General features: G+C 55.4%; 4 protein-coding genes and 1 long non-coding RNA gene across 18 annotated transcripts in view; 3 read left to right on the top strand and 2 right to left on the bottom strand.

Annotated features, from left to right (window-relative positions):
* Nucleotides 1-1,319: 1,319 nt before the first annotated feature.
* Nucleotides 1,320-11,669, top strand: JPH4 (junctophilin 4). Of its 2 annotated transcripts, XM_077908678.1 has the most exons (6): nucleotides 1,617-2,287; nucleotides 2,830-3,379; nucleotides 4,087-4,858; nucleotides 8,114-8,232; nucleotides 8,546-9,078; nucleotides 9,987-11,669. In XM_077908678.1, exons 2-6 carry the CDS (start codon nucleotides 3,001-3,003, stop codon nucleotides 10,068-10,070), a joined length of 1,887 nt encoding a protein of 628 aa, XP_077764804.1. In that variant the 5' UTR covers nucleotides 1,617-2,287; nucleotides 2,830-3,000; the 3' UTR covers nucleotides 10,071-11,669. The 2 variants fall into 2 exon arrangements, 1 of the variants encoding a protein (XP_077764804.1); XR_013385843.1 differs by lacking the exon at nucleotides 9,987-11,669 and having other exon boundaries at nucleotides 1,320-2,287; nucleotides 4,087-4,902; nucleotides 8,546-8,683.
* A 329-nt stretch (nucleotides 11,670-11,998) lies between these two features.
* Nucleotides 11,999-20,022, top strand: AP1G2 (adaptor related protein complex 1 subunit gamma 2). Of its 8 annotated transcripts, none has more exons than XM_077908671.1 (22): nucleotides 11,999-12,136; nucleotides 12,424-12,628; nucleotides 13,054-13,178; nucleotides 13,317-13,458; nucleotides 13,788-13,884; nucleotides 14,071-14,147; nucleotides 14,267-14,362; nucleotides 14,778-14,858; nucleotides 15,134-15,232; nucleotides 15,388-15,443; nucleotides 15,616-15,729; nucleotides 15,882-16,022; nucleotides 16,107-16,161; nucleotides 16,245-16,367; nucleotides 17,096-17,185; nucleotides 17,274-17,401; nucleotides 17,640-17,729; nucleotides 18,086-18,203; nucleotides 18,286-18,433; nucleotides 19,149-19,312; nucleotides 19,508-19,606; nucleotides 19,708-20,022. In XM_077908671.1, exons 1-22 carry the CDS (start codon nucleotides 12,126-12,128, stop codon nucleotides 19,807-19,809), a joined length of 2,361 nt encoding a protein of 786 aa, XP_077764797.1. In that variant the 5' UTR covers nucleotides 11,999-12,125; the 3' UTR covers nucleotides 19,810-20,022. The 8 variants fall into 8 exon arrangements, with proteins under 8 accessions (XP_077764797.1, XP_077764796.1, XP_077764798.1 ...); XM_077908670.1 differs by having other exon boundaries at nucleotides 17,640-17,744; XM_077908672.1 differs by lacking the exon at nucleotides 17,640-17,729.
* On the bottom strand, nucleotides 18,164-23,179 carry THTPA (thiamine triphosphatase). Of its 5 annotated transcripts, none has more exons than XM_077908682.1 (3): nucleotides 23,044-23,179; nucleotides 21,844-22,395; nucleotides 18,164-20,858 (listed from the first exon to the last, which is right to left on the bottom strand). In XM_077908682.1, exons 2-3 carry the CDS (start codon nucleotides 22,388-22,390, stop codon nucleotides 20,713-20,715), a joined length of 693 nt encoding a protein of 230 aa, XP_077764808.1. In that variant the 5' UTR covers nucleotides 22,391-22,395; nucleotides 23,044-23,179; the 3' UTR covers nucleotides 18,164-20,712. The 5 variants fall into 5 exon arrangements, with proteins under 5 accessions (XP_077764808.1, XP_077764811.1, XP_077764807.1 ...); XM_077908685.1 differs by having other exon boundaries at nucleotides 21,925-22,395; nucleotides 22,795-23,152; XM_077908681.1 differs by having other exon boundaries at nucleotides 22,703-23,151.
* ZFHX2 (zinc finger homeobox 2) overlaps nucleotides 21,924-25,540 on the top strand; it is a 33,021-nt gene continuing 29,404 nt past the window's right edge. The window contains exon 1 of one of the 2 annotated variants that reach the window (XM_077908666.1): nucleotides 21,924-22,612. The gene's annotated coding sequence lies outside the window, so the exon portion shown is untranslated. Of the gene's footprint in view, nucleotides 22,613-23,083; nucleotides 24,003-25,540 lie in introns of those variants that run through there. The other variant, XM_077908664.1, reaches the window with a different exon arrangement.
* Nucleotides 23,346-25,305, bottom strand: LOC144320322 (uncharacterized). The gene is made up of 3 exons (XR_013385848.1): nucleotides 25,169-25,305; nucleotides 24,256-24,378; nucleotides 23,346-24,118 (listed from the first exon to the last, which is right to left on the bottom strand). It is a non-coding gene; the product is annotated as an uncharacterized LOC144320322 (long non-coding RNA).

Raw genomic sequence — 25,540 nt, 5'->3', positions numbered from 1 at the left:
CTCTTTCCCTAGGGAGCCAGCCTAAGTTAGTTTTCATCCCTACTCCCTATTTCTACCCTCAGACTAACTACGCTAGAGTTGCCTGATAGTCATGTCTGTTTCACTAGGAAGCTCCATGAGGGTGAGACTGTATCTCCAGCGCCTGCAGTGTGCCTGGTACACAGTAAAGTATGTAAATGTTTGCTAAAGGGAGGGAGGGACGAAAGGAGGGAGGACTTCCCCACCCTCAGTCTTAGCCCAAGTAGACCCACAGCTGCCTTGTTCTGTGCAAAGCACTTTGAAGATGTGGTCCCTGCCCCAGAGACTTAACATACATTTCTCTAATTTTGATCCACCTTTAGGAAAATAAATTTCAAGGGACGTTGCTGTTTATTCCAAACCTCACTCTCTTTATTTTGCTAATATACTCAAAATAGAGTTCCAGAGTCTGAGGGAGGTTCCCAAGTGTATGGAATCCTGGGAGGAGTTACAGGGCTCAGAGGTCTAACATCTAGTGTTCTAATCCTAGCTTTGCCATCTCTGCTGTGTGACTCTAGTGAGTGGCTTTCCTCTCTGGGCCTCAGTTCTCTTTGTACAATGATGGAGGGAATCAGACTTTGTAGGAAAATGAAAGCAATTGAGTACATCTGACTACTGATCGCAGCATGTGTACTTGGACGGTGTCTTCCCTCCTGAATGCCGAGGAGCGGGATGGATGCAGCATCTCACCCATAAGCTGAGAGGCAGGGAAGACAGTATGTGCCTGCTTCTGTCTGTAAACAATGAGGCCCAGGGTGTGCTGCCCCTCTTGGGAATGGCTGGAAGGGTGGTGGGCTGGAGGGGCCTTGGTACAATAGAGGCCCCCTAATATGTCTCTGTGTCTTAGTTTCTAGGTTTGCAAATGCTCCGAAGCCCCAAAGTCTTCATGTCGCTACCAAACATGACCCCCCCCTTCCCCCTTGAAAAACAATACACCCCTCTTGCCACCCCTTTCCCTTCGAGGGACAACCCAGGGAGAAATAGTTGCTGGGCGGTGGAAGGTAGTGAGGTCTAGGCTTCCTGCAGATCCCCATTTCAAGCTTCCTCAGAAAGTGCAAGTAAGGGAACCTCCTGGTCCCTCTGCAGCAGTTACCCAGGGAGGACAGTGGACTTGGTGGACACAGGCATCCATGCCCAAAGGTTTCCTGGCTTTAATCCAAGCAGCTGGCAGGTCCATCCTTCTCCCTGGAACCCTGCAAACACCACTTCCGGCCCTCCTGCCTCTGCTTTGGCTCTTCCTGCTTGGATTTCTATGCCCATGCCAGCCCTTCTCTGTGCAGAGCTTAGCTTTCTCTCTCCCTTACAACCCTTATTCATTCTCACTCTCCCTATTTCTTTCCCCCTCTTCCTCCTCCTCCCCAGCTTCTCTCCAGCTTGCCAACCCTCAGCAGCCCCAGAATGGGTCTTTCCCCCTCCCTCCTCCAGCAGCATCTCCCCCTCCTTAACTCTCACCCCTGCACCTCTTTCTTTGTATTCCTCTCGCCCTCTCCCGGTCTCGCCTGCATCTCTCCTCCCCCGCCTGGCTTCGGCCTCCCCCAGCCTCCCCATCTTCAGCTCAGTCTCCTCCCTCTGGCTCTGCTCCCCTCCCCTCTCCCCCCCCCACCCTCGGTCTCACCCCACTCCCTGCTGGCATCCCAGAGTTTCTTTCCACCCTGGGGGTCTCTGCGCCTCTCATTCTCCTCTCTACCTGCCTCCTCCCTCTCCTTAGGTTTAGCGGGAACCCATCTTTTCCAGCCTGGGCACCCCCCCCCCAACTGCTAACATCGCCACTGTGTCTTTTTCCTCTCCTCCTCTCCCCACCCTCTCCTCTTCTCTCTTCTCCCTGCCCCTTTAAATCTGCCTGGCCCAGCCTCCCCCGTGATGCTGGGATGGAGCAAACATTGATTTGTGCTGGGATGGAATCGGAATTTTGATTTTTTTTTCTCTCCCAACCATAAGAAGGAAAAAAATAATAAAAAACACCCCCTTTTGATAGCCCCCTCTCCCCATCCAGTTCCCAGCTCCTCTTCCCTATCTCCATCCAAGGCAGATTTTTCCCCCTCCACTATTCTCATTCCCTCCCCACTACCTCGCCCCTCACCCCCACTGCCTGCTCCTCCAGCTGGGGAGAGAGGGGACTCTCTCTTGCGGCTCCCCCACCTTCGCTCTCTGGGTAGGAGCAGTCTCTCCGGAAGGGGAGGGGGCTTTGGCTTGTCGGGACGAGGTGGGAGTGGAGGTATCCTGCCATGGATGCTGTGCCTGGGAGGCAGCCTGAGCCCCAGCCCACATGGTGAGTAACCTGCCCCCTCCCTTCCGCCTGTCTGCCCATCCCCACCCTCGCCTTTTCCCTGCGGAGCCTCCTCCATCGCCATCCTTTCCCCCACCAAACCCACTGCCCACCTTGCTCCGAACCTCCCCTACATTTTCAACCCCCGTCCCTTGCCTGGGAAGCCACGGAACAGGGGCAGAAGGCTTCTGACAGCAGCCAGAGGAGCGGGTGGCCTACGACTCTGCCCAGCCCCCTCTTAGGGACCACCACCACCACCACCCCACCTCGCCAGCTACTGCCATCTGCGCTCGACTTTTTGGGGTTCTAGGCTGGAGAAGGGGGACTACCGCTGGGGGTTGGGGCCCCAGGTCCTGGGAGGGGCCCTCTACAGGGAGGGACGGGTGGGGGAGCCCCCATGCCTCCAAAGCTTAGGAGCTGCTGGAAGACGCTGTCAAAGGGTGGGGGGTTGGGGGGCGGTGCTGATGCCCCAGAGCCACTGGGCCAGGGAGCGGCGGGCAAAGAGGAGGGGCCTCGCTCGCCACTTCCCCCCTCTTTCTCCGCAGCCACTCAGGATGAGGGTCCGGCCCTGCCTGCCCGCGCTGGGGCCCCCCCGCCCGGCCCCGGTCTAACTGCCCCCGCCCCCAGGCCTCGCCCGGCTTGCAGGCCCCCAGCCGGCTCTCCAGCCCCAGGATGCGCTGAGCCGCCGGGGGGCTGAGGCCGCGCCAACTACATGCATGTCCCCCGGGGGCAAGTTCGACTTTGACGACGGGGGCTGCTACGTGGGGGGCTGGGAGGCGGGGCGGGCACATGGCTACGGCGTGTGCACCGGGCCCGGCGCCCAGGGCGAGTACAGCGGCTGCTGGGCGCACGGCTTCGAGTCACTGGGCGTCTTCACGGGGCCCGGCGGACACAGCTACCAGGGCCACTGGCAGCAGGGCAAGCGCGAAGGGCTGGGCGTGGAGCGCAAGAGCCGCTGGACGTACCGCGGCGAGTGGCTGGGCGGGCTGAAGGGGCGCAGCGGCGTGTGGGAGAGCGTGTCGGGCCTGCGCTACGCCGGGCTCTGGAAGGACGGCTTCCAGGACGGCTACGGCACCGAGACCTACTCCGACGGAGGTGCGGGGCCCGGCCCACTACTGTCTGTCTGCTCGTCCGCGTGCGCCTCCCCGTCCGCCTGTCCCGCGCACGCCTTCCCCACCATCTGCCTCCTGCCCCGGCGTTCTCCCGCCCGCCCTCCCAGCCATATGCGCCCCCCACCCCCGCGCGCATCGTGACGCCCTCTCCTCGCTCCGCACACGCCTTCCTCAGCTGTCTGGCCCTTGCCTGCTTCTCCCTCTCCCGGGGCTGCAGTCTGCTTGCCCTCACCCCCTCCCTGTCTGCCTGACCCTCGCCCACCCCCACCTGCCGGTCCCGCACCTGCCCTCTCCCTCCACCCGCCTGTCCCTAACACCTCCGGTCTGCCTGTCCTCTCACAGTCCTGTCTGCTTGTCACATGACTATCTTAAACACCCCGTCGAGCCTGTCCCGCACACCCTCTGGACTATCTGCCCTCCACACACCCCCAGCCTGCCTGTCCCTCCCCCTTGCCCTTATCTACCTGCACGCCCCAAATCCAAAGATCTCCTGCTGTCCGTCTTCACTCTGCTCTTGCACACCTTCTGACCCAGCCTGGCCCGTCCCAGCTCCTCGTGCTTGTCCTCGATCTCCACGCGGACTGTCCCCACCTCTCCCTCCCGACACGTAGGCCTCCAGGGGCGCTGGGGGCCTGGGGTGCAGGAAGCAGCGGCTCCTGACCCTTTCTCCCCGTCCTACCCCGCCCGCAGGCACCTACCAGGGCCAGTGGCAGGCCGGGAAGCGCCACGGCTACGGGGTGCGCCAGAGTGTGCCCTACCATCAGGCGGCGCTGCTGCGCTCGCCCCGCCGCACCTCCCTGGACTCAGGCCACAGCGACCCCCCGACACCGCCCCCGCCCCTGCCCCTGCCGGGCGACGAGGGAGGCAGCCCGGCCTCGGGCTCCCGGGGCGGCTTCGTGCTGGCCGGGCCGGGGGACGCCGACGGCGCGTCCTCCCGAAAGCGCACCCCCGCGGCCGGCGGGTTTTTCCGCCGCTCGCTGCTGCTCAGCGGGCTCCGGGCGGGCGGGCGCCGCAGCTCCTTGGGCAGCAAGCGGGGCTCCCTGCGCAGCGAGGTGAGCAGCGAGGTGGGCAGCACAGGACCCCCGGGCTCCGAGGCCAGCGGGCCCCCGGCCCCGGCTCCGCCCGCCCTCATCGAGGGCTCTGCCACCGAGGTGTATGCGGGCGAATGGCGCGCCGACCGGCGCAGCGGCTTCGGCGTGAGCCAGCGCTCCAACGGGCTGCGCTATGAGGGCGAGTGGCTGGGCAACCGGCGGCACGGCTACGGACGCACCACCCGCCCGGACGGCTCCCGCGAGGAGGGCAAGTACAAGCGCAACCGGCTGGTGCACGGGGGCCGCGTGCGCAGCCTCCTGCCTCTGGCCCTTCGCCGGGGCAAAGTCAAGGAGAAGGTGGACAGGGCTGTCGAAGGCGCCCGTCGAGCCGTGAGCGCTGCCCGCCAGCGCCAGGAGATCGCCGCTGCCAGGTGGGCATCCGCTGCAGAGGCCAGAGCTGGGCTAAGTGGAGAAGGTACCCTGGGGACAGTTGGGGGGGGGCGGGGGCGGGGAGGTAATGCCCTTTGAAAGGAGGGCCAGGACCCAAGGCCTAGGGCCAGGTGGGGGAAGAGCAGGCCTAGGGCCAAGCAGTTGTAGCCCTGGGTATTTGGAGTGTTTATATCTGAGGCCACAGGTGGATGTGGGTGTAACTGTGGGTGGCTGGGTATTTGAGGGAAGCCGTGTTAGACTATAAGTGTGTCTTAGTGTCTTTTGTGGGGATGTGTGTCATTGTTGTGTGTGGGAGTAGCAAGGAGTGCTGGCTTATGCATGCTCAGAAACCTCTTGGAACTCAGACATGTCCTCAGTGTTCCTCCTGCAGCTGGAAGCAGCAGCCCTGGGCAGAGGGACAGGGAATGTGCATTCCTAGCCACATCCCGGCCTGCCCACAGACTGATGTTATTTCAGCCGTGGGCTTTGGGGAGATCTAGTTTGTACAGCTGACCTAGCCACATGAAAGATAGTTCCTCTCAGCTTTGCCTCCTCTGCCTCCCTTTACCCAACTGATAAAGATTTGAGGGGAAGAGGCTTGCCTATAAATGAAATTTTCTCTCCCTAAATCAGATTACATGATTATCTTATGATCCATGCGTTATCTTATTATCTAAAGCAGCACTGTGCAGTAGGAAGATAATGTAAGCCAAATATTTGATTTTTAAATCTTCTAGTAGCCCTGTGAAAAAAATAAAAAGTAACAGATAAATGATATTATTACATTTTTTAAAAGTAAGTTCTAGGCCTAACATGGGGCTTGAACTCAAGCAACCCCGAGATCAAGAGTCATATGCTCCACTGAGTGAGCTAGCCAGGTGCCCCATAAATAGTATATTTTTATTTAAACCGATATATCCAAAATGTGATCATTTCAACCTATAATCAACATAAAATTACTAATGAGGGACTTTACATTCCCTTTTTTTTTTTTTACTAAGTGTCTTGAAATCTAGTATATATTTATGTTTATAGCGCATCATTTCAAATCAGACTAGTCACATTCTAAGTACTGGATTAGATAGCACAGACCTAAAGGAAGCCATTTGTAATGAGGTTCACAGACCTCTGATTTATACAACTCAGAAGTGTGAATTTTTATGTATTGGATATTCTTTAAAGGGGAGGGTATGGTTGAAGGATTTGTTTAAATTTGAGCCTGTTTCAAAGGATCAGAGGCCAAGATATGTCCAAATATGCTCCAGTGAGTGTGTATAAGGGGTGCCCAAGATGTGTATGTAGAAACAGGTCATACCCAAAGTAGATGCCTGACCCAGAGATGTCTATCTGTAGCTACATCTCAATGTCTAGGCCGTTAGAGTCCAGGGCCTTAAGCCAGGGAAGGGGGAGAGCAGGGCACCAGGGAGCACTTTAGCCTAGATGAGAAACAGGCATGGACAGGAAAAACTGATCTCTGTAGCTGAAAGATCTGTCAGTGGGAGGAGGCTGGTTGGTCTCCCCAGCAACAGGCCTGGCAAATCTGATTGGTTGCCAGCTGCCATGGAAACAGCAGAGCCTCAGCAGCAGGTGCCTCTGCCAGGTAGCCTGTGCCTGGCCTGATGACTGGATCTACTGAATAGGACTTGCTCATCTACACCCTCCAAACAAAAACACAGCCCCTTGTCAGTGTTAAAGCTTTTCGGCCTGCCGACAGAACTCCATGCAACCCGAGACTGTGATCATCCTCCCCTGCCCTAAACCCTGAGACCAGCTTAGTTTCAGGGCAGGGTTAGTCATATAGAATCTGACAGCCAAAAGAGAGAAGAACAGGGTTATCTGAGGTCCCTCCAAACAGGTTCTAAAAGTCCTTGACCCAGCAGGTTTGAGGGGAAGAAGCTGGCCATATCTCCTGAGGGACATAGAAAGGGGGTAGGCTTAAGACTACAGTGAACCCCACCACCCTTCTTCCTACCCTGGTACCCAGACTGCCTTCCCAAGCCAGATAAAACAAACCCGGGGCCAGCAGCAGAGGCTTGATCTATTTAAGTATGTCTGATTACCTCTACTTCTGCCCCTTTGTACCCCACCTTCAGTCAGGATTACAGAACTCATTGAATGATCACGGGGCATCTGCAGTTAACAGCAGAGGGTGGAAAGGAAGGGAAACTGAGGAAGCATCTGACACCAAAGGGAGAACTGGGAAACCACCATGGGGAAAGGCTGCCCATACCCAGGAAGCAGGGCACAAGGGGAGGGACACGTGGCAGGGAAGATAACTAAGAGCTTATTCAGAAGGTATAATCGCGATGGTGAGAAATGCATGGTGGCTGGGAGAGGGAGTAGGAAGAGCAAAAGGTGGGGACCTATGCTTACCCCAATTCCAGAGCTCAGAAAGGATACGATGGATCAGGGAGGCAGGGGCAGTGACCTAGGGATGAGCACAGTATGGTAATAGAAGCAGCTAAAGAAAAGCAGCCTGTGAAATTGCCACATTAGGAAATCTGCAGAGGGGGATCCCTGGGTGGCTCAGTGGTTTGGCGCCTGCCTTTGGCCCAGGGCATGATCCTGGTGTCCCAGGGATCAGGATCACGCCCTACGTCAGTCAGGCTCCCTGCATGGAGCCTGCTTCTTCCTCTGCCTGGGTCTCTGCCTCTCTCTCTCTCTCTCTCTCATGAATAAATAAATAAAATCTTAAAAAAAAAAAAAGGAAATCTGCAGGTGAGAGGAAGGGTTACGTTAGGAGGGTTAGCAGTGCTAAGGGAAAAGGAGGTGAAGGCTCTAGCCATGGGGAGCAGGTGGCCCAGAACAAGGGGCAGGGAGGGGGAAGCTGCTGGGATGAACTAAGCATGTGCAACCATCTGTGGTTGTACTAAAGGTGCAATATCCGAGGTGTACTAAGAGCATAAGGTCTCAGATGTCCCTGGGAAGGGAGCAGGATGGGACTGGTATAACAGGGTTGAAGGCGGCTGGTGGTGTAGCTGGAAGAAGGGAAGTGTTACTATAGGACATGATGGTGGCAGGTGTGAGAGGAACAGGAGAGTGTGATGAGAGCAGGCACAGACTCTAGGTCTAGGAGTGGGAACCAGAGGCCAGCTGCCCTGGCTGGCCAGGGAGGGGGGCAGCTGGCAGTGTGTGAGCAAGACTGAGGACTCCAGAGGTGAACTCAGATCCAGAGACCATGATGTAATGGGGACACAGGCCAGGGGGCGGGAGCATCTGAGCAGACCTGCTAAGTCCCTGTCCCTGGAACCCGACAGGGCGGCAGATGCCCTCCTAAAGGCAGTGGCAGCCAGCAGTGTCGCTGAGAAGGCTGTGGAGGCAGCTCGAATGGCCAAACTGATAGCCCAGGACCTGCAACCCATGTTAGAGGCCCCAGGTGAGGCGTGGGCAGCCCGGGGAGCTGGAGGGGCTCAAGTGTGGGGAAAGGGAAGGAAGTCCCTGCAGAGGACTGGGGTGGGAAAAGCCAAGGTATGAAGCTCTAAGGGGATGAGGGTGGGAGCCACACCCAGTTGTTTGGGGAGTGGAACTGGGAATTTATAAAACAGGGTAATAAGGACTAGGGGTCTGCGGTCTGGTTCCAAGAGGCTAGGGTGGCAACATCCTGGGAGGTGCCCAGACAGGATAAAGCTCTAGTTTTTGCTGCCCCAGGCCAGTTAGGCCCCTCTGATTCTTAGCTATCCCTGCCACAGGCCGCAGACCCAGGCAGGACTCAGAAGGTTCTGACACAGAGCCCTTGGATGAGGACAGCCCTGGGGTATACGAGAATGGACTGACCCCCTCAGAGGGCTCCCCTGAACTGCCCAGCAGTCCTGCCTCCTCCCGCCAACCCTGGCGACCCCCTGCCCGCCGGAGCCCACTGCCTCCTGGAGGGGACCGGGGTCCCTTCTCCAGCCCCAAAGCTTGGCCTGAGGAGTGGGGGGGGCCCAGTGAACAGGCAGAGGAACTAGCTGGCTATGAGGCTGAGGACGAGGCTGGGATGCAGGGGCCAGGGCCCAGAGACGGTTCCCCACTCCTCGGAGGCTGCAGCGACAGCTCTGGAAGTCTTCGAGAGGAGGAAGGGGAGGACGAAGAGCCCTTGCCCCAGCTGAGAGCCCCAGGGGGCTCGGAGCTTGAGCCCATGGCCACACCGGTCCTGAAGGGCCCATCCCTGAGGGGTCCTGAGGCCAGGTGCCTGACGGAAGAGGTTGAGGAGCCTGCTGCAACTGAGAGGCCTGCCCAGCCGGTGAGCTGCCCTCCGTCCCCGCGTTGTGGCCCCTTTCCACCTCAAAGCCTTGCCTCTCATCCTGTCCAGACCTCTCTCTGATTCCTTCAGGGGCTCTGATTTGGACTCAGCTTCCTTTCTGCCTGCCCGTTCTTGGACTATATCCCACCTTAAAAAAAAAAAAAAAAAAAAGAGGGAACTTGTGAGCTGCAAGCAGCCTTATAAACCATCTCCAGCTCCTTCATTTGACAGATGGGGGAACTGAGGCCCAGAGCACTTATAGTAATTTGCCCAAGGTTACCAGTAAGGAACGGTAGAGCCAAAACATCTTTCTCTGTTCTCTTTCCATATCATTTCCAGCTCCTGGCTTCCTACTCCACCCCCACCCCCACCTCCACACTTTCTCTCTTTGGTGCCCAGAAATAAAAAAGGAAAAGCTTGTTCCCTCCCTACCCTGGCTCTCCCTCCCTCTCCTGGGAAGAAGGGAAATGGGAAAGGAGGCAGAAAACTGGGAGGGGTGGAGTTTCCCAGAACCCTCTACTCTGATTGGACGTCAGGTCTCCTCCGGTTTCCTAGCAACCACATCCTCACCCCTTCATCCCTCTCTGCTTTACCGCAGTAAGAGGGCTGCTGCCAACGTCTGCTACTAAGGCCAGGCACCTTCTGCCTGGGCCACGTGACTTGCCAGTGAGATGGGAGTTGGGGGGGGGGGGAGGGGTTGAAGGGCTGTTCCTGACTGAGTGAGCCAGAGGGAAGGAGGGGCCCTGCCTGGGAGGAGACAGGTGTTTTTGCGATCCAGAACAAAGGTTGGAGATGCCCCTGGCTCTGACCTTACCCTCAGTTTGCCGCTTCTGCCAAGGCAGAAGGTGGGATCTGTCGCTGGACATAGTTGTCAGGGGCTGAGACCGCCTTTCTCCCTATCTCTCTAGGGAGCTGCCAACCCGCTGGTGGTGGGAGCCGTGGCCCTCCTGGACCTCAGCCTGGCGTTCCTGTTCTCCCAGCTCCTCACCTGAGGCTCCTGCCCAGCCAAGTTCTGGCTTTGGTTGCTGCCTCTTCACTTCTTTGACCTGCCTTTTTCTCCTTTCCTCCTCCTGGTTGTTTTTTCTCCTTTCTTTCTCTTCTCCCTTCCCTTTCTTCCTTGTCCCCCTTTGATTTTGTCTTTTGCTTTTTCTTTCCAGCTCTCCTTTCAGACTCTCTCATTTACTCTGGATCTGTCTCTGTCTTCCTCACTCCCTTCCCACCCCACCCCACCCCCACCTCTCTCTCTAGATTGTTTACATATGAAGGGCTTTTCTTGCTCAGAGTTGCTCTCTTCTCTGAGACACACAAATCTAAGTCAGACCATTGCCCCATGTCTTCCCCGCCTTTTCTTTAGACCTGAACTTTGATGAGGGTGGGGTGTTTGGGGTCCTGAGGAGTCTTCTGGAAGCTGAGTAGAAAGGAAGAAGAAAACAGAGAAGGGATGACTGTATACTGGGCAAGGCACTGGCTGAGCTGCTGTGGCTCCCTGACCCAAGGGGCCTGGTGTCCCTGTGTGGCCCTAGTGAAAGAGGCAGAGGAGGAGCGGCCTCCATCTCTGACCTTGGAGGAGCCTATCTCAGCTCCAAGCATTGAGCTAGGTTCTTGCCTAACTCCATCCTTCCCTGAAGGAGATAAGGGAGATGAAAAGTAGAATGACTCCCTAGGATCTCCCTCTTCCTTTCCTCAACGGCCAGCCCCTCGTCCGACCCTCTGGGGTGGCATGCCTTGTCAAGAGCAATGTGTAAAGGAAAGAAAATGTCCAATGCTGTCACGTCTACCCATTGACCTCTCCCACCCTCCTCTGTCCCCCTAATAGTTTATTTGATTGGTCTGGACTCACTTGTGGCCTTTGATTAGATTTCTAAGGGGCCTGAAGAAGACATTTCTACTGCAGAGGGTTAAAGGCACTTGAGCTAGGACCCCACTCCCCAGCTCTGGCAGTTGTGGCGTGGGGGTGGGGGGGAGGCATTTCCAGGGAACACAACCAGCCTAGATAACAGGAACTCACAGAGCAGCAGAAGCTGTGACGAGTTTAGTAGTTTCTAAGTGGGTTATATCCCTTCCCCCTCACATCAGAATCTTGTGAAATGGGAAAACAACAGAAAGAGGGATCAAAGGAAGCCAATCTCTCACACACTTTCCAGGCAGGGCAGAGGTGGGAGTCAAACCAGGGTGAGAGGTGGGTGGAGAGCCCTGTTTGAGGTTGTGGCTGATCCCTGTTAATAGCTTTCCCTTGGGGGCAGGAAGCCCTAGGAAGAGGGGGACCCCTCTGTAGGGTCCCCAGGGGATCTTTCCTCCCTCCCCTGCATGAGGCAGATGCGAGCTGCCTGCCAACCCCCTCCCTCAAGGAATGGCCTTGCCTGGGAATGCCCACCACATATACCCTCTTCTTTTTTTCTAGTCAAACTCTGTTTACTCCTTGGCCTGCCTCCCTTCCTTCCCTCTAAACCTTTACTTCTGATTTCTATTTCATGGAATTTGGGATTGAAGTTAAACTACAACAGTGCCGCCAACACCAAGTCTTGCAGGAAAAAAAAATACAAAGAAATTTAACAAAAAAAAATATATTAATAAAAAAGTTCAAAAAAGGGGGGGGATTGTCATCTCCTTTGGGGTGCGATGGCTTCAAATCCAAACTCTCTGAGGGCCTCTGGGTGGTGAGAATGTACAAAGAGGCCTCTTGGGGAACCCCAGGCCTGCTATGCAGTCTTGCCGCCAGAAGAGCTCTTTGCCCTCAACTCCGAAGCCTGAAGACTGAGGTCAGAGGATTCTAGGCCGCTCTGCGGGCCGGCCCAGGGGGGCGGGGTCCCGTGACGGGCGGGCGGGGCGGAGAGAGGGAAGGGCCGGACCAAGTACCAACCCCCGCGCGGCCGCGCACCAGGAAGCCCCGGGGGGAGAGGAGCGGAGTGGAGACCGGCCAGGTGAGGCTGTCGTTAGGGCTGGCGTCCGGGTGTGAAGCTGAGGCCGCCTGAGGCGTGACCTTGGGGGGGAATCCCGCGGAAGCGGTAGCGCAGGAGCCTGGAAGGAAAGGAACGGCCGAGCTAGGGATGGGAACCAGGTGCGGCCGAAGGACCCGGGGGCGGGGGAGTGGGCGGGGCTCTGGCGCAGGCTCCGCAGGAGCAGGGAGGGCGGGGACGCATGCGTAGTGGGGATCTCCTCCCGCGGGCGGCAGGGGGCGGAACTCGGAAGCCCAAGTGGGAAGAGGTAAATGCAGGCTGTTTCAGGGTAGCTGCGGGACCCGATCCTTCAGGATCTTGGCACAGAGCGAGCCAGGGCCGGAAGGCCAGGCACTCCCGGCCCGAGAGGGTTAAAGCCCTCTCCCATTTCCGGGCTCTGCCCCTTCAGGATGGTGGTGCCTTCGCGGAAGCTTCAAGATCTAATCGAGGAGATCCGTGGGGCCAAGACCCAAGCCCAGGAGCGGGAGGTGATTCAAAAGGAGTGCGCCCACATCCGCGCCTCCTTCCGCGATGGGGACCCTCTGCACAGGCACCGCCAGCTGGCCAAACTGCTCTACGTCCACATGCTGGGCTACCCCGCCCACTTTGGACAGGTACTGGGCAGGGACGCCTCCCTTCTGAGTGTGAGGAGGAAGGCTAATGGGGCAGGATCTTGAGCACCCTCACCTACTTGCGCCCGGATTTTTTTTATCTTACAAGGTTTCTGAGCCCTCCTTCACAGCCTACACCGCCGACCTCCTTCTCCAATACAACCCCTATTGGTCAGAAGCTGACTGAACCCTCCATTTTCTGGCCAGCCCCATTCAAGCCGCCTCTTTTTCTTTCCCATCTTCCTTGACTCCTGGTTCCTTGAAACTGACTACCCACTAGCTTTGAATGTACGAAGCCTTTCCTGTATTGAAGGGAGGATGATGGGAAACGGTGCTACTACAAATTAATCCGGTGGTAAAGATAGAAAAGGGATGTTAGTGCCTCCAGTTTCACCCCTGCCCTTCCTGGTCTGCCCCGTTCCCTGTAGATGGAGTGCCTGAAACTGATCGCCTCCCCCAGATTCACAGACAAGAGGGTGGGCTACCTGGGGGCCATGCTTCTACTGGATGAGAGGCAGGATGCCCATCTGCTCATTACCAACAGCATCAAGAAGTGAGAGGGTTCTGGGAAGCACTTGGAATCAGGGAGGTGGGAGAGTCGGGAGCTGGGAAATCCCAGGGGCTGCCTGATATAGGTACTGGGAAGGATGGATTTCTCAGAGCCTGCCTGACCACCCTCCCAACTCTGCAGTGACCTCAACCAGGGGATTCAGGTGGTGCAAGGCCTGGCCCTGTGTACTCTGAGCACTGTGGGCTCTGCTGAGATGTGCCGGGACCTGGCCACTGAAGTGGAAAAACTGCTCCTGCAGCCTGGCTCCTATGTGCGCAAGAAGGTGAGATGGCAGGACTCTAGGCACTTTCCCACTGCAAACTGTCCTGTTTGCCATGTGTTAAAGGTGGGAGGTCCGGGCACCCCGGTGGCGCAGCGGTTTAGCGCCGCCTGCAGCCCAGGGCTTGATCCTGGAGACCCTGGATCGAGTCCCACGTTGGGCTCTCTGCATGGAGCCTGCTTCTCCCTCTGCCTGTGCCTCTGCCTCTCTCCCTCTCTCTCTCTCTCTGTGTCTCTATGAATATATAAAATCTTTAAAAAATAAATAAATGTGGGAGGTCCATCCTTGCAGACCCCTGCCCCTTTCTGAGCCCCCTCCCCTGGTCTCTACAGGCTGTTCTGACTGCCGTGCACATGATCCGGAAGGTCCCCGAGCTCTCCAACATCTTCCTCCCACCCTGTGCCCAACTGCTTCACGAACGCCACCATGGTAAGGCCACAGGGCTGCCTGTCCGCTGCCTGTCCCCTGCCTCACCTGGCTATGGACAGAAGTGAAAAATGGGAAGGGCACAGCAGCCCATAAGAGGAGGGTAGCATGTCCAGAACACACACACGCAGTAGATTCTCCTGTGCCCCTATCCCATCATTCACTTCCCCACCCCCGGCCCCACACCAGGCATCCTGCTGGGCACCATCACGCTGATCACGGAGCTCTGTGAACGAAGCCCTGCAGCCCTCAAGCACTTTCAAAAGGTGGACTGGTGAAAGGGGCTGGCCCTGGGCCAGGAAAAGAGGGGACTGGGGTTGGAATGGGGCTGAAGGTTGAGAGGATGAGGAAGTATGCCCGGTAAGGCTGTGCCCCTCTCCCCCAGGTGGTGCCCCAGCTGGTGCAGATTCTCCGGACTCTGGTGACAACAGGATATTCCACAGAGCACAGCATATCTGGAGTCAGCGACCCCTTCCTGCAGGTGGGCTAACCCTTTACTGCTGTATCCCTGGAGCAAAGAGCTTAGCAGTAAGTCCGTGGCTAGTGACCACCTCCCAGAGAACACTTGGGATCAGTGAGTGTCTTAGGCAGAAGGGTGGCAGGCACAGGATCACGCAGATCGTCTCAAGACTGATGCGGGAAGGTGTGATGCCTAAAGGTCAGAAATCCAGTTTGGTAACAACAACAAAAAAGCCTGTCTCTAAATCCCCTGGCCTCACATGCCTTGGCTCTCCTAGGACCCAAGGGACCTGTGCAGGAGAGGGAGAGGGGCAGGGAAGCTCGAGGAAACCAGCCAGACCCCTCATAATATTTTCTTCAACCCTGGATTTTTCTCTTCAACCCTACTCCTTACAATCTTTGAACCCCTCTACCTGTCAATCTTTAACCCATCTCAGGTCCAGATACTTCGTCTGCTTCGGATTCTGGGCCGGAACCATGAAGAAAGCAGTGATACCATGAATGACTTGCTGGCTCAGGTGGGGCGCTGGAGAGTGGCACTGGTTAGGTGTGTTGCTCTGAGATCCTACCAGCCCTGGGTACCCCTCTCATGACCACCCACCCCATGGTGGCCATATAATCACCTCCCTGCTACCCTCTAGACTGTGATCACCAAGTGTGGCAGCCCCTGGCACATCATGGGGGCTTGGAGAACTTTGTCAGATGATGAAGGGGTGACGAGGTGGATACCTTCCAGAGACCTGAGGCAAGGACAGAGCCCCTTCTAGTTGCATTTTCTCTCCCATCCACTCAGGTGGCCACTAACACAGACACCAGCCGAAATGCGGGCAATGCAGTCCTATTTGAGACGGTGCTGACCATCATGGACATCCGTTCTGCCACCGGCTTGCGGGTATCATCCCATATGTCTCTCCCAACCCCAGCCAGGCAGACAGGTTCTATTCACTGGTCTTTCCTCCCCACCCATCATCCTGTGCCCTGCCGTCAGCACTCCTTAAAGAACAGGTTGCTCCTTCCCTGACTTTCCTCAACCTTTGCCTTCCATAGGTTCTGGCTGTCAACATCCTTGGCCGCTTTCTGCTCAACAGTGACAAGAACATTAGGTAATAGTCCAGGGGTCTGGCTGGGCTGTGCCACTGAGCCCCTGGCCCTTGAGCCTCCTTCTTCCAGAGTCTCCTGATTTACCTGCCTGTTATCCCAGTACTCGGAGCAGGATGGGGCAGGGAGGGGGCAGAAGACCATGGTGTGATCTAGGTCCTCTCCCACTCTGGCCAGGTATGTTGCCCTGACGTCATTGCTGCGTATGGTGCAGTCTGATCACAGCGCGGTGCAGCGGCACCGGCCCACTGTGGTGGAATGTCTACGGGAAGTCGATGCCTCCCTTAGCCGGTGAGCAGGACAGAGGGCCGCGTATCTGGTAGCTAAGACCTAGGCCAGCTCAGAGCAGCTGAAGGAGAGGGATTAAGGGGACAGGAAGGGCCTGAGGCATATCTCAGGGTGACCTGGCAACCCGGGATAGACAGACCTCTTTCTCCTGCCAGGAGGGCCCTGGAGCTGAGTCTGGCTCTGGTGAATAGCTCCAATGTGCGAGCCATGACACAAGAGCTACAGAGCTTTCTGGAATCCTGCTCCCCTGATCTACGGGCCGATTGCGCCTCAGGCATCCTGCTGGCAGCAGAGAGGTGAGGTGACAGGTGCCCAGGAGGCAAAGACAATAGAGTCTGGGGAGGGTCAGCACCAGGGCTGAAGAGGCATATGTCCCCTAGGTTTGCCCCAACCAAGCGGTGGCACATAGACACCATCCTGCGTGTGCTGACAACGGTGAGGCAGGGACTGATCTAAGAGAACTGGGAGGGAGTGGACAGGGTTTACCACCCTGACATGGCCACATTCACCCCTTCCAGGCAGGCACCCATGTACGGGATGATGCGGTGGCCAACCTGACACAGCTGATTGGGGGTGCCCAGGAGCTACATGCCTACTCTGTGCGCCGCCTCTACAGTGCCCTGGCAGAGGACATCTCCCAAGTACTGTTCCCACCACCAGAACCAGGGCCACCTGCCCTTCCTGGGCCACCTACTCCCTATACCCGATGCCCAGCTGTTTTTCTCTGGGGATCACAGCTACCTACTTACTAGAGACACTCAAGGATAGAGCCCTGTTATTTATCTATCTATCTATCTAGCCCTGTTTTTATTTAGAACACCTGGACTTCTGTCCTGGCTCTAGTACCTACTGGCTGTGTAACCACAGATGACTAATTGAAGTCTCTGCACTGAGTGTACTCAACTCTCAACCCTGCCTACCTCTCAGAGCTGTCTTTTGAGGTCAAATGAGATAGTGCTCTTTCTGCATGTATCAGGTTTTATTACCTTGGGTGCTGAGTAGATTAAGAAGAGCCAGCCACTATCTATCTACAGTCCATTTTCTGTATTAAGTCTGGTGGGCAGAAACCACATACCCCCTCCCTCCCCTCTTCCTCAAGAGAGACCCTCTAGCTTCGTTCTCCTTTAGCCCCTTTTGGTGAGCCTATGTAGTTCTGATACTTGGCCACCAGAGGGCAGAAGACATCCAAGAGCCAGGAAAGGGGAGGGGGGAGGACACAAACTCTTTATAAACTTCCTATGCAAGACCCTTCCCTTTCCCCAGCTCTCCAAACCCCACAATCTCTGCACTGCATAAAAGGAGGTTCCCGGGCTCGGAAGTGGGGAGGGGACCCAGGACCTCGCCTAGCATCTTTTCTTACCACGCACAGCAACCACTGGTGCAAGTGGCAGCCTGGTGCATTGGAGAATACGGGGACCTCCTGCTGGAGGGGAGCTGTGAGGAGACTGAGCCCCTTCAGGTGAGGCCTACATTGGATGCACACTGTGGAGGGACTTGGCAGGAAAGGCAGGATGCCCCAGGGTTATTGCCTGTGTCCCTCACCGAAGGTGGAGGAAGAGGATGTGCTGGACCTGTTGGAAAAGGTGCTACAGTCCCATATGTCCCTGCCAGCCACCCGAGGATATGCCCTGACTGCCCTCATGAAGCTCAGCACCCGGCTCCGTGGGGACAACAAGTAAGAAATGGTCCTAGCCCCTCCACAGACCATCGTCTTGGTGCTTCTAGTGACAGATGCCCCTCCTTGTCTATGCACACACCCCCAATTCCCCCAACCCTTAGGTTCTTCCTTCCGAGCCTTTTGAGTATTGCAGGTAGCCCCCCACTCTGCGGGGCTTTTCCCTTCCGTGCCACATCCTGGGATGGAAGGGCAGGGCAGGCTGCCATTCCCACTCACACATCACCCTGTGGCTCAGCCGCATCCGCCAGGTGGTGTCCATCTATGGGAGTTGCCTGGACATGGAGCTGCAGCAGCGGGCCGTGGAGTATAACACGCTCTTCCGGAAGTACGACCACATGAGGTGTGACCATTACTGTGCTGCAACATAGGACCCAAACCGCTGCCCTCTTGCCAGATGACCTCTCCCCAGTGCCCCTTTGTGGGAAGGGTCTCATCCTCACCCATGTCCTTCCTCCTCTACAGTCAGGGCCTCCCACCCATAGTTCATTGAAGCCAAGTGGCTTCCAACCCTCCTTGCTCATCTGAAAACCAGCAACAACAGTGTGCCATCTTAGGAAATCAGAAAGGCACTCCAACCCACCATGTGCCCGGGTGGGCACGGTCTTACCCTTCCTCCCATATGCTGCTTATGAAAAGCCCAGGGTCTGCCCAGACGGACACACCTGTATTCCATCCTCTCAGGGCTGCCATCCTAGAAAAGATGCCTCTTGTGGAGCGAGGTGGCACTCAGGATGAGGAGATAAAGGAAAGCAAAGAAGCTCAACTTTCAGAAGCCAGTCTTGTTCCCACAGAGCCACAGGTGAGAAGGTCAGAAGCCCCAGGGGGAAGAGGACTTGTTCGGCTTTCACACCTAGCCCTGCTCCTTCTGCCCTTTCCCCCAGGCCTCTGAGCTCTTGGATCTGCTAGATCTCCTGGATGGCACCTCTGGGGCTGCCCAGCCCCCACCTCCTCTGGAACCCTCCCCAGGAGATGTTCTGGTACACCTCCTCGACCTGCCCTGTGACCTGCCCTCTGCATCTCCACCCCCAGGTAAGCCTCAGCAAAGGGCAGATGAAGACACCTTAAGAAAAGGAGGGGTGGAAATGTGCTGTTCCTCCTTCTTTACCAAGGACCGAGGTCCCCATGCCCTCTTCTGTGCTGTGAACCCCCCATCACATCTCCATCTTGATAGGTAAGAGGGTTCATTAACTTGTGCCAGTTCCCTCCTGGATAGCCCTCAGTGCCTTCCCTTTGTTCTAAACTTCTTACCCTGTCCTGTGGGGCCCAGGTGCCTAATCCCAACCCATCTTTTATGCTTTCCTGCTCCACTGGCCCTTCTCAGCTCCTCGGGCCCTCTCACCAAAGCCCTTTGCAATTTGTGCTCCTTCTACACAGAATGTTTTTGCCTAGCACATTAAATGACTGGCTCATTCTCATTCTCCAGGCCTCAGCTAAAATGTCAATTGCCTGCTCCTGCCACTCTTGTTTAAGTTATTACTCCCAGTTATTCTGACATGGTATATTTTCTTCATGGCACCAATTAATCTGTGATTCTTGTGGTTTTCTTGTTTATTGTTTTACTGTTTTTCTCTGCCCACTAGACTCTCAGCTCCAAACAGGGACTTCATCTTCTTGTCCACTTTGTCACTAGCATCTAAAGGACTGCCCTGCACCCAGTGGATGCTCACTTAATTTCTATTGAATGAATGAATAAGCTTGTTAGTTTTGCCCATACGCTGACCTGCTTCTCTCTCCCATACTCCAGCTTCCATCCCAAATCTCAGAGTGTTTGAACGTGAAGGACTACAGCTGAATCTGTCTTTTGTTCGACCCCCTGGAACTCCTGCTTTGCTCTTAATCACCATCACTGCTATCAACACCTCAGAGGCTGATGTCATCCACTTCATCTGCCAAGCTGCTGTGCCCAAGGTTTGTAGAAGACCAGGATTCAAAGTGGCCTGGGCACTCCAGGAGAAAAGGCCAAGCAGAGGAAGTGGGTGGGGGGGAAAATGAGACAAGCACTTGGGGAGTTATGGGAAGAAGGTTTGAAACTGTTGGGTGTGGAGGGGTTGCCTGAGCCCAGCTAGCTGCCTTACTGTGTTCTGCCCAACCTCCTGTGTTCAGAGTTTCCAGCTGCAGCTACAGGCTCCTAGTGGGGACACAGTTCCAGCTCACAGTGGCCTTCCAGTGACCCAGCTGCTCAGAATCCTCAATCCTAACAAGGTGAGCTTAGGAGCGCCCACCCACACCCCACCGCCTGGTGATAAGGGCCAGGGATAGGAGAAATCACAGGTGCTAACCCTGGTCTCCCCTCATATTCCTAGGCTCCCTTGAGGCTAAAGTTGCGCCTTACCTACAACCACTTTGGCCAGTCGGTGCAGGAGATCTTTGAGGTGAACAACTTGCCCATGGAAACATGGCAATAACTCAGAAACATGGCAATAACTCAGCCTCCACTCAGTCTGAAATCCTCCTGTGTCCCAAACTCTCCAAGGTCCCAGCCACTCGGAGCCTGTACCTGAAGGCTGCCAGCAGATGGCGCTCTGGTCCTGCACTTGCCTCTGCAAAATCCATGGGGGGTGGCCCCCCGGACCTCTCACGAATAATGAAAGCCCAATAAAGCCTGAGGGGGAAAGCCATATTTGGGTATATTTGAGATAGAAAATGTTTATGAATCATAGCAAGGGAAGAGTCTCTTTATCTTGGAAGTCTGTGTTTTCCCTTGATCCTATTTCAACAAAGGAGGGTCATTTCTACCCTCTCCAGGTTGGGGAGCAAATTTGCCTCTAAACCTCTAAAGGAGGCACTCTACCATTTGGACCAGAGTAGGGCACAGTAGCAAAGTAAAACCAGAACTTACAGATTTCTAACAGGGATTCCCACCCACTTCCCCAACCTGCTGCTACTCCCCACACCCCAAGGCAGGGAAATCCCTGCTGCCTCCCCTCATCTCTAACTCAGCTGTAAGGCGGTTTAGGAGCTGCTGGCAGAATCAATGGCATCGACCAAGGGAGGTGGGGTGGCAAGGGATTTTCCTGTGCTTAACTACTGATCACGGCTAAGTGGAAATCCTATAAACACGAGCGGAAATCAATGGAGGCTGCTTAGCGGCCAGGGGAGAGGGGCGGCCCACAGATTGTGTCTGACGGATGAGGGAGAGGAGGCAGCCAGGGAGGGCTCAAGGAAGGATAACTGAGAGTAAAGTGAAAACAGGCAGAGCTGCAGAGAGAGGAGCCACTGGGGAAGAAGGCCAGGGAAGGAGGCACAGTGAGCCCAGAAAAGAACCCTATTAAACCCAGAGTTCTCTTCCCTGCTGAGGAAGTGACACCCTAGCCCAGGCTGCTGTCAGGAGCTTTAGTCCCCTGTGGCTTCTTGCTGGGGCTGAGTACTTCTAGCAGGTGCTGATAGTCCTGAGGCCGGAAGTGCTGTAGGTACACAATCAGCTTGGCAGGTGCTTTCTCCTGTACTGGCACACCTGCAGGCAAAAGGAGAATGAGGAGAGAACCAGATAGAGCCTTAAATGCTTTGACTCTGCTCCCTGCCCACATAGCCAGACCCCAAAGTTGTTTCCAAGGCAGCACTGAGATTCTGAATGCCATCCAACCAGTTTCTGTAACCCATCAGTGCACACCCTGATTGGCCTGTGCAAGTGGGGCCTACAAGGGCCACTTCAGGCAGGGGCTGGGCTGGGAAGCCAAGCATTAGCCTCTGCTCCAGCAAGGAGAAATGGTGAAGAGTTCAGGTGCCATGAAGACAGGCCAAAGCTCTTAAGGTTGGTAATGAAGCACATGCAGAGATGCATACAGAAACAAGGCTATAGAAAGAAGAAGCAGCTATAGCCATGGCGTGGGAATCACACAGAATTCTAGCCTCTATGTGTACCACATGAGCCATGATCAGTCAGTGTCTTATCATTAGAGCCTGGAAGCACACTGGGCATATAGCAGAAAACTCAGCTCAGTGTATGTCTGCTGAGAAAGTGAGAGCAACATTCCAGGACTTTAAGGCCTCATGGGATGTGCAACCCCATCCTTCTGTGGATGAACTGTCTACAGAAAAATCTGCCATGACTTGTGCTATGGTCTGTCACATAAATGCAGTGTTCTTGCCTTTTATTTAAAGCCAACAGGACACATTAAATGAGGATCTAGGTAGTTGTAAAAATGAGAGGACAGGGTGTGGGGGATGGAGAGTCAAGCAGAGAATGGACACAAACTTGGGAGTGGCTGGAGATGTGAGAACTAAATGAGGCAAGGACTAGGGGAAATGAGGGACAAGAAAGGATCTGATACAGGTTAGACAGCTTCTGTAAAAGCAAACTAGGACCTCCAAAACATTGCCCAGACAATCCCCATTACAGAAATAACCCCAAGGCCCTCCCCTCTAACTGGTGTTCAGGGGGTACATCCAGAAGAGGGATACGGAAGGAAAGAAGGCACAGAAGCGTTTGTCTCCCTCACCAAGCATGCTGCTGAGGCTGTGGATCTTCTCTAGGGCAGCTGGGATCTCAGCCTCCTTGTGCACCAGGGCCTCTATCTCACCTACTGTGTAGCCAAAGTCGGCTGTATCCAGGTCCACCCTGAGTGGAGGCTCCTCTTCCTCAGCTCCAGATAGCACCAGCTTCCAAGCACCACGCTTAGTCACAAAACTAGCTACTTCCTGCAGCTTCAGTGGGCCCAGGACAGCAGCCACACCTCCAGCCCCCAGGACCTCAGTGCCTAGTACCTCACAGAGCTGGGCCACAATGTCAGACTCAACTATGAGTTCCATATACTCAGTGTGGGGTCCCGAGACACCTGGCCTGCCAGGACATTTGAGCTCCCATCCACTACCCTCGCGCTGTCGCAGCCAGTAGTCAGCCCGCATGAGGCTCAGTTCAGGGGTGTCATAGTAGCTGTCGCGGAAGGTGACGCGGTGCTCCAGGGTGCCCCCCAACTCCTGCAGCCGATCCTCTGTGTCAGGCCCAGGAACGAATTTTCGCTCCACTTCAATCAAGGCCTGGGCCATGCTACCTACAATCAGTAAATCAACAAACATTTGCTGAGCTCCGACGGGTGCTCAGCCTTGCAGGGTGACAGTGCAGCAAACCGCCGCCCCCCCAAAGAATTTATGAGGCACACATTGTCACAGAGCTCTGTGTTGGGGCTACAGCTCTCTCTACCTGCCTCTGTGATGGATGGCCCCGTTGGTCTCTGATGCCTTAACGTTCTGCAAGTCACAGATCTCCAGGTAATCCCTTACAACTTTGATGTCCTCAATCCAAAAGCCTCCCCAGAAAACCAGTGGGTGTCCTCCTTTCAAAATACTCGCCCTCTGTACCTTGCTACCCCCGTGGCCTGTGGCTCACTTCCGGCAGCGACACCGCCCTTCGCCACAGCACCGGGCCAGGCCCGCGGAGCCTCGGGTCTCACCTCAAAGCCCGAGGGTCTCCTTTTCGCGAGACGTGGAGATGGGCGAGGGGAGCCTACGCCACGCCCACGAGGAATGCCGGGAGCAGTCCCTGGCCTCTGACCTCGGCCCGGCTCTCTGCGCACCACGCCGCTCCTCGGCACGAGCGGCCATATTAGGCCTGATGTGGCGGTGCTAAGCACAAGCGCGAGAGGCCTGCTAAATGATAGTGGGTCTGCGACCTCCGCGGTGGGCCAGGAGCGCAGAAGTACCCCTGCGCTCTGCTCCTCATGTCCGACCCCTCCCGGTTCCCGGGGGTGGGCTGGGGTTTCAGACCTCCGGCTGAGCCCGGCACCCGGGGCCCGGGTGCATGATGGGAGATGTAGTTCCGAAGGGAGATTTTGCTTTCTCGACCCACCCGTCGCTATGGTGACAAGGAAAGCTGCTGTTAGTGCCCGAGGGATTCCACCTAAAGTTGAGCAGGGGCAGTGCAGATGGAAGAAGCTGAGCCCTAGTCCCGTCTCCAGCCCCCTCACTCCCTACGCAAATGAGCCTGAAATCCAAACCACTCATTTAGATGCTGTCCAAGAGATCTTTTATTGACTGGTATTATGGCGGCCTGAAAATACAGGCTAGTGGCAATGGGCTGAAAAAGGGGATAATTAAGACCAGTTTAACTATGCTGGGGTTTTATTTTCTTAATTTTTAAAAAAGATTTGTTTATTTATTCATTACGGGGATGGGGGGAGAAACACAGGCAGACAGAGAAGCAGGCGCCATCCCGGATCCCAGGATCATACCTGGGTGGAAGGCAGATGCCCAACCACTGAGCCACCAGGCGTCCCACCATTCTGGAGTTTTAGAGGGAATAATACATCCTGGCCTGAGTGTTTAGGGTAAGGGTGGAAAACTTTCTATCAGATGAGGAATGGTATTTTGGATAGGAGCACTTGGCCAGTGTGTAAGGAGGAGCTGAAGCTAGAAAACAGTTGAAGAGCCAGCTGGAAAGGGCTTATTGTGCCAAACTGAGGAATCTGTCACTGATTTGCCAGTGGCCCCTGACCAGGCTTTGTCTGGAGTAGGAGAAACACTCATGTTTGCTTAAAATACAGCAAGATGTGAGAGTGGCCCTTTGACTGCTTTGGGAGACAAAACAGAGGAGCTCCTTCTCCTTACTCACTCTGGAGGACTGTGGTTACCTGGAGACTGTGTGTCTGCCCCTGTGGGTGAGGTAGGTTGCTGAGGAACAGTGGCTCTTTTCAACTCCTATGATGGGTGAGAAGTGCCAGGTTCTCAACATCTGTCATTTTCTCAGTATGTTTCTGGAAACATGATCTGTGGGAAGAACTGTGAAGGACACTGATTTACAGATGTGGCATCTTTAACTTGGGATATCTTGGATGCATCCCTCCTCCACCCCATAACAGGCACCAGTAATCAGGGAGGGGCGGCCCTCCAGCCCCTAGCTCCAGTCACTGGCTTACTTTTCATCCATCTTTCAATTTTCAATTTTCTTCACTGGAGAAAAAGACCTCTTCCTCTCAATTATAAGGTCCTCTTCCCTGAGTTATAAGGTCCCATGCAGTGGGGCAGAGGCAGCAGCTTAACTGAAAGGAAGAGCAGACCCAGGAACCAGACAGACCTGGGGTTAACTTCCAGCTTTGATTTCTAGGTGTTTGGTCTTAGGCAGGCAACTCCACTTCCCTAAACCTCTCATATCTCCTGGTAAAATGTGGACTGCCACAGTTACAGGTGAGGATTCAAGGATAAATGGTCACATCATAAAAATTCAATTTGGTAGTTTCTTTCTTCTTTCTCTTTCCTGTGAACTCCAAGGTTTGTTTTTGTTTGTTTTCTTTTCCCTTCTCTACTTTCTTTCATTCCTTTTCTTTTTGTTTTTTAAGAGAAGTAGGCTGTAGCAACTCTTGTGAGTTCTGGAGTCAGAGCAGCAAGGTTTGAGACCTGGCCTAGTCATTTATTAGCCATGTGACCTTGGGCCATTTAACTTGTTTGTGGCCTGGTTTCCTCAATTGTAAAATGGGACTAGTTGTGAGGATTAAGTAAGTTAATGTACATAAAAGTGCTTGGAACTGTTCTGTGGACTCAATAAATCTTTACACTTATTATTAGAATGTAAGAGAGCTTATAACCTAAAGATGAGGACCAGGAGCCCAAATCTCCCTTTCCTAGCCCAACTCTGAGTGGAGGAGACAGAAGCTCCCAGAGACTTAAAAATAACTGCTGTCAAGAGGTTCTAGTACCCAATTGGAAAGGACGGGGACTGATAAGGCAAGGAGGAGGGAGTGTGAGGGGGAAAGATAGGCCTGGGGCAGCTCTAGGAAGCTGGTAGAAGCCCAGGCTTATTCTAGAGCCGACTTAAAACAACAAGACACATACATGTACGGTTTCCGTAGGCAGGAGGGAGAGGAAGAGAACACAGGAAAGAGTTTAAGGGCGCTTGCCACCTTTGCAAGCACTGGCTTGGACCCGGCACCGCAACTGAGCGAGGCGGCCCTGCCCGCTGGGCCGCCAGCCCTGGGGCCTTGGGTCCGGCGCGCGCGCACGCGGCGCTTGCTGGCAGGCGGGTGGGAGCAGGGACCGACCGACTACAACTCCCGGCACTCACCGCGGCGGGCGGGACGCTGCACCTGCTCAGTGGGGCCGCCCCGGGCGCCTGGGTATTGATTATTCCATTGTGTGGGACGCCTCCGCTCCAGCCAGTGAATGAGGCGGAGGAGTGAGGGCGAGGAGGAGGAGGAGGAGGAGGAG

This window comes from Canis aureus, chromosome 9 (assembly GCF_053574225.1).
Source record: "Canis aureus isolate CA01 chromosome 9, VMU_Caureus_v.1.0, whole genome shotgun sequence".
Lineage (NCBI taxonomy): Eukaryota > Metazoa > Chordata > Mammalia > Carnivora > Canidae > Canis > Canis aureus.
This window is presented reverse-complemented; position numbering and strand designations above follow the sequence as displayed.

Coding starts and splice junctions, on each gene's coding strand:
- THTPA (XM_077908682.1), bottom strand. CDS start 22,390: ATGGCCCAGGCCTTGATTGAAGTGGAGCGAAAATTCGTTCCTGGGCCT. Junction 20,859..21,843: donor CAGCCTCAGCAGCATGCTTG/GTGAGGGAGACA, acceptor TTTTGCCTGCAG/GTGTGCCAGTACAGGAGAAA.
- JPH4 (XM_077908678.1), top strand. CDS start 3,001: ATGTCCCCCGGGGGCAAGTTCGACTTTGACGACGGGGGCTGCTACGTG. Junction 3,380..4,086: donor CGAGACCTACTCCGACGGAG/GTGCGGGGCCCG, acceptor CCCCGCCCGCAG/GCACCTACCAGGGCCAGTGG. Junction 4,859..8,113: donor CAGGAGATCGCCGCTGCCAG/GTGGGCATCCGC, acceptor GGAACCCGACAG/GGCGGCAGATGCCCTCCTAA.
- AP1G2 (XM_077908670.1), top strand. Junction 17,186..17,273: donor AGGAGACTGAGCCCCTTCAG/GTGAGGCCTACA, acceptor CCCTCACCGAAG/GTGGAGGAAGAGGATGTGCT. Junction 18,434..19,148: donor CTCTGCATCTCCACCCCCAG/GTAAGCCTCAGC, acceptor CCCATACTCCAG/CTTCCATCCCAAATCTCAGA.